Below are 12,509 nucleotides of genomic sequence, written 5' to 3' on the forward strand. Positions count from 1 at the left end.
TTTTTAAGTTTTAACAGACCTTCCGAGCAGCCAAAGCTGCAGCCACACCGGTAGCCAACACCTTAAGATCCTCCCTTTCGTCGCTCTTAATTTTAACCACCTGAGAAAAATTGTTTTATGGAATCAGACAATAGAAAAATTGATACAAACAATACAGTTTTCAAAAGCTATTTCCACTGTATACCCGTTTTTCAATATTAACACCACTTTTCCTCGTCACAGGAAATACTGTAGAAATTTTTGTCAAAATAATAAGAGCGTTGCGAATTTCCATGTACTCAGTGGACTCCAAACATTGTGCCAGTAACCTTGTCATCCTTCCACTCCATTTCCAATGCACCTATAAAAAAGTGGATTACATCTAAACCAACATATTTATATAAAAAAACTGTTTCCAAGCAAGCTTACAAAAACAAAAAAGTTGGAACCAAAATACTAATGGATGACAGAAATATAATGGATGACAGAAATAAAATGGATGACAGAAATACAACTAAAAAGAGAATTTTATGAAAAGAAGGAACTGCTTAAAATGAAAAAGATAATAATTGCTACTTAGAACATATATCAAATATGATGCGGCCAAAAAAGATAATTAGGATGACAGAAATATAATGGATGACAGAAATACAACTAAAAAGAGAATTCTATGAAAAGAAGGAACTGCCTAAAATGAAAAAGATAATAATTGCTACTTAGATCATATATCAAATATGATGCGGCCAAAAAAGATAATTACGCAAAACATTTTATTCCTTTTCAACCAGGTTCTTTCCTGAGAATAGATAACTGCACATAGTCACTCACTCGGACTGTTTAAGGCATAGAAAAACATTGGAGACTCCCATAAATACAAAGTTTTTTTAATTAGTAAAAAAAAGAAAATGTCCCAATTCTTTACAGGCGGCAATATTAGGCCCAAAGTTCATAAAAAGTGCCAATTTAGTTCTATTTTTTTTTTAAATGGGTTGAAATAATCCCCGATAAGGATTATTTTTACTCACATTAAAATAATTTGGGACTAATTTAGCACTTTTATAAACTCTGAGATCAAAATAACCTCATTAGTCTGGGGACTATATTCACACTTTACTCAATTAAAAAGTAGTTCATTTCAGTGTTTTGATAACAAAAGGGAAAAAAAGCATCAATACAAAGTCAAGATTGGCATCATGTACTTGGAAGGTAGTTACAAAGTGTTGAGCGAAAATAATGAACTTAAAATAATGTTCATAGCAGAAGCACTGAAATTAGATATTCAAGAACTTTTCGGTGGTAAAGACGTACTCGAATAAATTGACCATATGCCACACGCTGACTATTGGGATATCTGTAATAAACAGCAAAACCTGGCATGTTTCCACATTCATGTTCATAAATAGATTCATCATTCTGCAAAACAGAAGCTTCTAAATAAATGGTGAATAAAAAAGTAATTTATTTAAAAAAAATAATTATGGTTTAATTTTAATTACTCAACAACCTTCCAATAGTATGCCATTTTAAGGGTCTCATATAAGAACCTTCCCAGTCTGCCAGCTTCATACTCAGTGCAGCAGAAGATCATGGGCTGTAACGTCTTACAAATAAGAACATCAATATGATTGACCGTGTTGAAGAATGGTGTTCCAAGCGAATGTAGCATGTGCACAAATTTAGCACAATAAACAGCATCAGGCATGCTAAAGATGCAGCGCGGAAAAATGCATCGCTGAAGAAACTCCATATTAATTTTTAATGTGTCGGGACAAGAACTCAACCACTTGTCCTTTTCACGTCTAAGCCTATGGCGCACGGACGTAACATGTTGTTCGTGCTTTTGAAGCTCACTGACAAGTCTATCGAGTAACTCTTGAATTCGTTCCTTATCCTTCTTACGTTTCGTAATAGCGATGTTCGAATTATCAGAAAGCTCTTCTAATGCTTTAATGGCAGCATGCTGCTTCGCTATTTCTGCTTCATATCGATTTCTTGGAACATAAAGATCATAAAGGGTGAGCCCCCAAAATGTGGCATAGAGGTCAGGGGAGAGGCTATTCCAAGCTTTTACAGGTAGCATTGATCTAACTACTTCCAGGAGATCTGACCACCTGCAAAAAACAAAAGGATAGTTGAACTTAGATGATAAGAAAATCAACAGGCATAAGAGCTCCAGTAGTCCCATAAAACAGGCGAAAACAAAAATATCATTGTGCAAGAGAACGCACATTATAGGATTTTTGGAAATACCCAGATCCAAAACAAGGTTGCTAGAAGATTGCTCAAAATCATTTCCTTCACTCGCCATGAGTGTATCTTCCATGGCATCAAGGGGCCATAAGACTTCGGGACTGGTGGTAGATTTGAAGAGCCTCAGCACCGGTCGATATATTAGAAAAGCCACCTGATTTGAAATAGATCAAATGCATGATAAGTTAAATAGCACACTATAAACAATTCAAGGTGTTAACCATAACCTATTATAAGCTTATTCAAGCAAGTGAGAAGTGAGAAGCTATAGCGAAGGATAAACAGTTCAATTTAGCATAAGCTTAAAGCCAAAACACGGTGGGAGAAAGCCAGCTTGTACAAGAAGAGTGAAGAAAGGATGACGGATTTGAGAGGAGCTATTATAAGCTTTTAAATGATACTAGATATATTACAGAAAGTGAAAGCTAGAGTGAATGAAGTATTACCTCTGGTTCAAGGTGATATTGGTGAACAAGATCATTGAGATGGGGGATTAGCTGAGCATACGTTGAAGTTGGAGCAACAGCACTTACGAGAAATTCCACATACTGAAGAAGTGTCCCATGACAACGGTCAAATTGCTCGCTAACCATTTTAATGTATGGAGCATCAGCATGAATCACAACCCTGAGCATAAAGTAAGACATTTAACAAAACATTAAGAAAAAAAATGTGTAGTTGCCGAAAATTAGATGAATTGTTAGTCATTGCAATTACTGATCAAATATTATACCAGAGATATTCAAAATTAATATTTTTCATGGTGATTTGGGTGGAGGGAATGAGGTCTAATTTTGTTAAGCAAAGGAAAGAGAAACAGGCAAGAATGAGAACGTGTGTTAGTGCTGTTTAATCTAAAACGGGTCATATAATTCAAATTATTCTATAATTGATTAAAGCTGACAATCTTACATGGAGCGGTGCTGTGCTATAAGTAATAAAAGCGGTATAGCCAACTTAGGTTCATCCTTTGGAAGTAAGGAGTCTCTCAACCTCATAGTAGATTTGCTTAGTGCCTGAATTAAGAAGAAATTAAACATAAAACAAATAATCTCTTTTTAATGCTAGCACAATAGTAAATAGAAATAATTAACACAAGACAAAAGTGGGTTCATAATAAGCTATGTGAAAAAACTAACCATTCATGTCAGCCAAAAAAAAAAAATCCAAAAAGTAGCAAGGACAATAAAACAAAACATTGACTCTGGTTTTGACACTTAACTGTCGTATTTATGTCAGCCAAAAAAAACAAAATCCAAAAAGTAGTAAGGATACAAAATTGAACAGAGTATCATCTACTAATTACAGACAATAAACCAAAACATTGACTCTGGTTTTGACACTTAACTGTCGGAAGATGATAAATGACGAGGATTGATTGATTCTGATGGAACCATCCTATTATTATGATAATGGAAAATGGGGGAGTACAAAAAATGAATGATCAAGAATTAATATAGGAAATAGAAACAGAGCACATCAAGAAAATCAAATCAACAGCTTAAAGCACAGAAATGCAAAAGCCATAAAACAAGGAATATTAATTCAAACATATAAATGTTAATTAACAAATATTCTGAACTGCAGCAATCTTAGGATCGCCCAGTATAAAAGCTTCTTTGATTGCAGTCCATATGATATATGCTTTTATAATAGCACAAATTTATCCCACAATGTCTAGCTACAGTTGAAATTAGGATTCTTCTGACATAATTTACCCTTTTTCCCAACTATTTGGAGTATGCTTTATAAAAAACCAAATTTTATCTGTCATACATCTATGCAAAAGTGCAAACTAATTTGTTGCCTAGTTGGTTAAGGTATGTAGTTTTGTGGATTTGAGCATCAATCATCTGTTTTACTCGAGTATTTCAACCTTTCAAATTTTAATCATCATATCGTAAAAATTCAGAAACCAAATCATATCTACATTGTGTATTATAATTGAAATGATGGGGTAGGTGAAACTAACTTTAAGGAGTGAATGAATGAAAGAACGGTTGCAAGAAAAAATGCACATATGTTTTAAAACTGTATGGAATCCCCAAGATATGCCCTACTAATTCTCTCACTCTGTGGTTCTGGCCTGCATTGTTGTCTTAGGAATGTAGAACAAACTAATATGAAACTGACAACAAATGCACTTGCCCCTTTGAACAAAAAACTAGCAGAACGAGAGGGAGGGAGAGAGGGAAAGAAGACAAATCAAAGAGAACAAAAGGACTCAGAGAAGAAACAAGACAAGTAGGAAAATTTGTGTATTAGGGTCACCAAATGGTTTAGCACATCTGAGTGCTTTGGAAACCCATACTCGTACCTTCTAATACAGACTTCAACCTAGGAACTCTAAACAAAGTACATGTGAAATTCTAAAAAAGACTCAACCTGAATTGATAGTAAGCAGGCGTTATTTCACGCAATGGTATAATGAATCATGATGGGTTCAATAATTTAGCCATATGTATCCTACTTATAGTGATTACAAGAAAAGAAAAGAAATGTGCAATAATATTGTATTAAAAAAAGGCAAAAATACCAAATATTTTCTTACAATTAATTGAATAAATACTAGTGTTGTTGATTTGATTTGTAAATATATCCTAAAAGCTACTCCCACAAAAAACTCCTTTAAGCTTCATTAGCATCAATTAGGATTTGTATGGATTTGATTTGGGAAACAGTGCATCAAACAGATCCATAATTACCTTGAATTTTTATCAAATGCATCTCTACTCATGTCTCTATACTAATTGAATAAATTCCTAAATAAATTTTAGTGTTGTCGATTTGCTTTGTACATATATCTTAAAAGCTACTTCCACAAGAAGTCCTTTAAGCTTCATTAGCTTTAATTAGGATTTGAAGGATTTGATTTGAGACGGTTCATCAAACAGATCCATAATCACACAGAATTTTTTTATCAAAGGTATCTCTACTCATGTAACTTTTTTCATCTTATGATGTTCATGGTTTTTTATGTTTTGGCTTAATTGTTTAAAGAACAATAACAGATTTAGAGTTCAACCCAAAATGCGCTATGGTGATCAAAAAATGAGTGTTCTATGAAAATAATTGTGAAGACGCTAAACAAGAAGCCACTAAATGATGATGCAAAAATCATTATTTTATGATATCAAGAACAAATAATTTTTCTAAAATCTGGTTATAAAATTAATGGTCAGCATGCTCAAAACAATTGCCTCGTTACTATCTAAGAATGCATCACGCTAAAATGGACAATTGCAGCAAAAGTCCATGAAGGAATGAAGTTCAACTTTAAATACATTAAAAGCACTATCGCTGTAATAAAAATTACAATTTGAGACTTAGATGATATAAAATATCACACCATACACACCAAAAAAACAATAAATATTGACATTTAAAAGAAGAAGCTTGCATATTAATTTTTACGAAAAGTTATATTCATAGCACCCAAGTCTTATGCATTTACTTATCTAACACCCAAACTTTGATTTATACAAGTGAAACACTTTTTTCTGTTACTTGGGTTGTAAAAAACAAAGTTTGGGTGTGAGATAAAGTAAATGCATAAGAATTGGGTGCTATGTATGTAAATTCCCCTAATTTTAAAATGTGCTTCTCGAATAGCAGATGAACACTTACTACGACTAGCAGATAAACACTTACTACTGCAACTGTATGAATAACTAAGCTGAAGAAAATCTTTTTAGAAGTAAACAAAATCATAGATCCTACCTTGTTGTTCCTAGCCATACCAAATAAAGTTGCTTGAAAACGTAATGTTTCACTTCCTGCCATAGCATCAAGTTGTTCCTCAGTCATGTTCTCAGTGTACTGAACATTTGCCATTTGTTGAATAAGCTCCTGTAAATTTGATTTAAAAAACAATAAAACAAAGAAGCAACGTGTTGAAGAAAAAAAAAGATAGACAACAACAATATTAAAAAATACCTGAAGCAAAACAAGCTCAATGCCCACACCCTTCTTCAATTGGTTAACAAGATACTGGAAAAGGCCTCTCAACTCCATTGAGGGGTACTTCTTGCACCTGGAAGAAATTATTAATAATTGAATAACAACAGCAAAACCAAACTTGTGGGGTACATCCGTCCAATTTGGGTAAAAAATAATGAAATGCAACAAAATAATAATAATAATAATACAAATCTACATGAGCATACAATAAAGTAAATGCAATACATCCAATGTAACAACAATCTAACAGCAAAGTGAAAAGTATATCAAAAACACAACCCGACCTCGTTGAATAGCAATAAGCAGTGATAATCACCCTATGAAGACTGGCTTCTGCTATTGGATAAGATGGATTCCCTTAACCAAGCCACTGCAAATGAGTTGTCAGCTCATTCTTCAATAAACACATAGTCAGAGATCACACTCTTCCAACTACTAGAGAGCTCAAGATTTCATGTTCTATTTCACTCCCCAATTGGGGTTCTTTTCACCTTTGCCTCACAACGCTACTTCACTATCTGTTGCCCAGGAATATTTAGCATTCCAAAAGGCGGCCCTTTGTAACTCATATTGGATTCCACGTGCCCCATGGTACTCCGTTGCCCAGGAATATTTAGCCTTCCAAAAGGCGGTCCTTTGTAACTCATATTGGATTCCACGTGCCCTATGGTACTCGGGTCAAACTGTAAGCTAGTGATGCTTTCTGCTATTGGACTATCACCATTTAGGGTGCAACACTCCATCGCTTCGCCTTGTAGCATGGCGCTTGTATTGCTCTCCCATAACCCTATATGCACTATTTAGATTGCTCCCATTTTGCCCGCCACTACTATGAGAATCACTTTTGCTTTCTTTTCCTCTGGCTACTAGATGTTTCAGTTCATCAGGTTGTCTCTTGTCTGCCAAAGGATTCAACATTAGTTGCAAAAGTTGACCTATTAAGGAATCTTCAGATCTATGTTTATATTCAACTCATTAAGCATTTCATCGCTTGCCATGCCTGTACTCATCTCCTGATGCCTTGATACTATAAGCCTTTCGTCATTTGAAACTCACTATCTAGGGAAAGGTTGTGCTACCTTAAAATGATGCTAAATGGAATGATCTTATCAATATACATGAATGATAAATCATAGACCGAACTGCTGAATTAGATAAATTAAGTGATATCATAGAATCAACTAAGATCACGGGCCGGGTGTAATCAGACTTGAACTGTTGACATCCACCACAGAGTAAACCACCTATCATGCTTTTCTGGCTGATTCTACTGCAGAAACCAATGACAAACAATAACTCCCCTCACCCTCGAGCAAAGCTTACAACATTCATCGTAGTGTGCTCTCCAAAGAACTCTTCTCAAAAATCTCAAAAAGGTGTTGAGTTGGAATAACATTCAAAGGATTCTTGTGGTTTCGGAGAATCAAGCTACAAGTGAACCAGTGACAAAGAGTACTCCCCCCTTTCCACTCGACTTTTGGTCTTCAGAATGTTGGTTTTAAAAACGAGTGATCGCCCTTCTTCGACTCTTACTGCCCAACCAGAGAACGAACAACTAACGCCTTCCAATTATTGAACAGAGTTTACAGTCAAATTGCAACCCCTAGATGCCAAAAGCATCCTTGGGGAGATCTCATAGATTCTACAGGGTGGAAACGATGAGTTCATGGATTTTCCTTCCTTTTGCCGCATTTTGCTCAAAAGGCTGAAGGGAGATAATGCATCCAATTATTCGCAAGCACCGGCTTGATCCTCTTTCCTTGGGATCCCATATGAGAGAGCCCTAGAAGAGCCATTGACTCCAACTATCATACCTGTAAGATCCATACTAGATCTGACCAACTGCCCATCCTACCTCTACGTTCTTGACAACCCATCATTTCGTCTCAGAAGACTTTTAGTAGCATGTTTCGATCATCTTCTCTACTCCTTAAAAAAAATGAGCCGCCAATTCAATTATAAGATACTACCATAATCGTCTGGATAATAAGACATCCAAACCGTAATTGCAACGCCCAATTGCAAGAGCAGAGCTCTACCCACTGAACTATATCTCCCGAGCCAAGTGAAGCATGCATGAAAAAGTCAGATGCTTTTTCTATTCTTTTCTCTGGTGCAATTGGGTCATCTTGGGCTTGAATCATAGACCTCACCTATGAAGTAAATCACCGCACCCACAATCCAACCAATTGGGAGAGAATCAATAGGTTCTTTTTCGAGAGAAGGAACTTAGTAAAAGCACTTAAATAAAATTATGTAAAATATTCTAATACATGAAAATAAGGATAGAAAGAGAAAATACAACAGAAATTTGAGAATTCCAAGTTAAACAAAAGACAACATCACAACAACCAAAATCACATAAATAGGCATATGGACTAAAATATGTTGTTTTCTTCCTATTTCTCTCATAAAATCAATCACTATCAATTTCATCTCATCATCAATCATAATCTCTTCTCGAGGTGTATTCTAGCATATCCCATATATTTTTTGAACTCATCCTTCTTCCTAGAAGACGTACCTATTCAAACTTTTAAGTTCTTGATCCTACATTTGATCAAAGCTTACTAATAATTTGCACCTTTGTTTCCCCAACTCTCAATGCGCTTTTTACATAACCATATGTCAAATTCCAAGAAACTAACTAATCTTTTATATTTGAACAATTAAAACTAGGAAATTTGAATTTCGAATTTACATGGCTCATAAGAACCACAATTGGAGAAATATTCTCATTATCTAGTTTTTAAAGTTCATTTCAGAATTAAATACGTCCATCTTTTACAAATAGAAGTTGAAACTCTCATTAAATAGGTATGCGACCTTTCAATCAAGGATCTGCTCATGCGACCTTTCGATCCAGGATCTGCGAAACCCTTCCTCTTACCAGCACCATTTCTATATCTAGAAATTAGAGAGCATGTTCAAGCAGTGGCAAAATTCCACGATGCCGGTCTCTCCATTCATCATATGTTCAAGATTAGTAGTGTTACATATTTGCTAACTTAGAATTAAACACGTTGTTCAACACTAAACCCAGATAGTTATCTAATATCTTTTTCTCTGCTCAAACTATAAGTCTGTTGTAAGATTCTACCCATTCCAATCAAAGTTCTAAAAAAATGAGCACCACCATTAAGTAAAAATACAGGACAGGAAACGGAAGCACAATCAACTACACGTTAACACATGCCTTCGTACAAAGAGTTGAAACATTTTTCGTTACAGCATAAGAGTTGAAGAACAATCAACTTAAATTTGAGAATAATCAAACAAGGTTAGAGCATAAATTGGATGCCTAACAAATTTTGTTCAAATTTTCGTACATAGGGAGGATAAAAAGGATAATAATGAGGTACTTGCTACTATTCATTCATTCATTTAAAGTTGATGATGAGGTGCAGAGGTGGTGGATTGTGATACGAAGTAGATGAGGGATTAATCCCTTGCTATTGCACCTACAAGTAGGTTAATAAGATAGGAGATGGTAGCCCATCTCTTATTTTTTTGCATAGGATCAATAGAAAATTATTGAATTATAAGAGCAGAAGAAAAAAAAAGCATTTAACTAAAGATTTTAAAGATTCATCAGAAATAAGGCATAAGCTCATAATACCAATACCATTGATCCCTTTTTACCCGACTGTTGAAGACAAATTATCAAACTTCAGGAGTTGGATGCCAGGATTACTAGATAATTCTAAAGATAAAGCGATATTGATAGTAAAGCACAGTGTGGTTTTAATAGTTGAATAAATTTAATACCAAAATTAATAGTAAGGTAAGAAATTGTACCAAGCAATTAAAAAATTACGCAGAGTAAAAAAAATTTAAAAATTAATATATTAGCATTCCAACATATAAATATATTAGAGAGAAATATTGACATTTTAGCATGATAAGAAGTCAAAAATTATGTCAATTTTAAGCAACAAATTGAGCAGCCCTCAAAATATCATGTAACAAATTGTGCAAAGTAAAAATATAATGTTTTGACGCGATTATGCAACAATGTGTTATATATACAACAACAAAACCTTTATCTCACTAAGTGGGGTCGGCTACATGAATCCTTTTTCTCCATTGTGTTCTATTCAGTGTCATATTTTCAATTAATCCTAATAAATTAAGATCATTTTTTATTCAATACACCCAAGTCATCTTGGTCTACATCTGCCTTTCTTAAAATAATAATGTGTTATATATAAAATAATTAAATCTTATGTACTTACATATTATTATTTTATTTAAATTCTGTTAACAAAAAATAAAACATGTGAAGGAGGAGACGGGCTATAGGCATAATGTGTCACAGGATGTGTGACATATGCAAATGACAATCTTTAATGATACAAATTATATTTATACAATATATATACTTAAGACCAACTTTTAAAAATGAAAATTTTAATTTGAACTCTTAAAAAAATACAGGCATATATATATATATATATATATAATTTTTTTTTTAGAAAGCCCAAAGACTAATATATTAAATAGAAAGTAGGATACAGATAGATTGTATGGGAGGGCCCAAACATGACACCCTGCTCACACAATAATCACCACATCAAATGATTCCAAAAAGAGAAAATACAACAAAATACATGATAGACCTAAAGATAAAACCAAAAAGTGCCAAAATACGGGGTATCAAGTAGCTAGAGAGCGACCAAATTTTGTCTTGCCTCTGCCTCTAGTTCTATGGAAGGAGCTAGCTAATAAATTGGTAAGATGAGTGTCATTTCTAGTAGTAACCAGTGTATCATTCAATAAATTCCTGAGCTCAAGTTGGCCTCTATTCTTTTCTTTCTCCTGGAATAGACCTATCATTCCTCATCCGAAGATTGACTCACCTGATCAGTGAAAATGTCTAAAATGTTTCGGGCATGTGTAGGTTTTCAAACATTAGAAGCAACTACTTGTTGTACCAGCTGATCTTTTAACGGATCGAAGGATCATTCTCGTGTGTCATGACATGTAAGTGGGTCTTCTTCAATAAGTGAGTGGTATCAACACATTTGGATCTTCATCTGAAACTGCGGTGTTAGAAAGAGGATCGGGTTGCACCTTCTCCGCAGGGAAGGACGCAGAGATGGTAGGTGGCAGATTTTTAGCAATATTCTGCCTTTAGATGAGGATGCAAGCGATAACAAATAGTTGAACTGTGGTCAAACATACTACAATGAGAGCAATAAGATGGGTGTGATTCTATTTCAAATTTTTGTCAACACCCGTTGTGAATAGTGTTAATCCATATCTCATCTGGAGCTGGTTGAGTGATATCTCTCTCAACTAACACACAAGTCACAGAGGGTTTGGTGACAGCAAACGTATGACTATCAATTTTGAGAGACTTACTGTAAGCAGTTGCTAAAGAGTAGAGAATTTTCATGTTGAACAGATGTAATTTTAACCTCGGAAACTTTATCCAAACAGGAATGATAGGGGACTCCGTTTTTGGACCAAAATTGACAGTCCACTTCAAAATTTTCATAAAACGGTTGTCGATCTTGATAACTTTTCGAGAGAAAATGCGAGTGTAATCGGCATCGTGAGAGAACTGAATAAGTATATGTCAACCGACGAGTAAGCCAATATTCCAACTACCCAATAGCTTCATAGCATCAAACTCTTTCGGAATGATCTCCAATTTTGGGTGACCATAAAGGAATTTTCGTACTAGAGCAAAATATCAAGAGAATGCGAGAGTGCTGGTTTCAACCTCAGTGAAAATAAGAGCAGATTTTCCATTTTTTTGTCAAGCTTTTTAATGAAATTGTGATCACCACCATCTTCAAGAGCGTCATGGAAAAATTGAGGAACATTGCAGGAATTGCTAATATGAAAACCAGACTCTAAACTTGAAAGAGAGCACAAGTAGGAGTAGGAAAGTCGTCGTAAGTGCATTGGCATAGGAACGCAGCGTCGAGGTCATAACAGATCTCATAGTCATCAGCGTCTCCTGTTGAATCCCAAAAACCCATAACAGTCGATGACTCCTGCTGAGAGTGTCAAGCGTCGGAACGAAGGGACGAAGCAGTCGGCGTCTCCTGCTGAGAGCGTCGAGAAGACGTTAACGTCGGCACGACCCAGCGTGTCCTCTGGCGCAGACGAGGGCCGTATATATGTTCCGCTCTGCTAGGGTTTCACCTCATGGAGAACCATAGCGTCTACTACACGGGATCTCTCGCGTCGTCTATTTCCCTGTTTTTTTTTTGTTGTTGACGTTGAAGTGCTCGCGTCGTCGCATCGTCGTGTTTCTAGAAGTAGAGCTGTGTTGCGGTGCTTCATATATATATATATATATATATATC

At 35.1% G+C, this 12,509-nt stretch overlaps 1 protein-coding gene across 1 annotated transcript in view; it reads right to left on the bottom strand.

Moving 5' to 3' along the window:
* The window catches only part of LOC110026713 (THO complex subunit 2), a gene marked incomplete at its 5' end in the record, with an annotated part of 81,850 nt that overhangs the window by 33,097 nt on the left and 36,244 nt on the right, over positions 1 to 12,509 (bottom strand). The window contains 9 exon segments of the mRNA XM_020727780.1: positions 20 to 100; positions 185 to 340; positions 1,288 to 1,392; positions 1,484 to 2,090; positions 2,208 to 2,383; positions 2,676 to 2,856; positions 3,142 to 3,245; positions 5,950 to 6,078; positions 6,166 to 6,262. Of these exon segments, the coding sequence (XP_020583439.1) occupies positions 20 to 100; positions 185 to 340; positions 1,288 to 1,392; positions 1,484 to 2,090; positions 2,208 to 2,383; positions 2,676 to 2,856; positions 3,142 to 3,245; positions 5,950 to 6,078; positions 6,166 to 6,262 (1,636 nt within the window).

Source organism: Phalaenopsis equestris, unplaced genomic scaffold, assembly GCF_001263595.1.
Source record: "Phalaenopsis equestris unplaced genomic scaffold, ASM126359v1 Scaffold000397, whole genome shotgun sequence".
Taxonomy (NCBI): domain Eukaryota; kingdom Viridiplantae; phylum Streptophyta; class Magnoliopsida; order Asparagales; family Orchidaceae; genus Phalaenopsis; species Phalaenopsis equestris.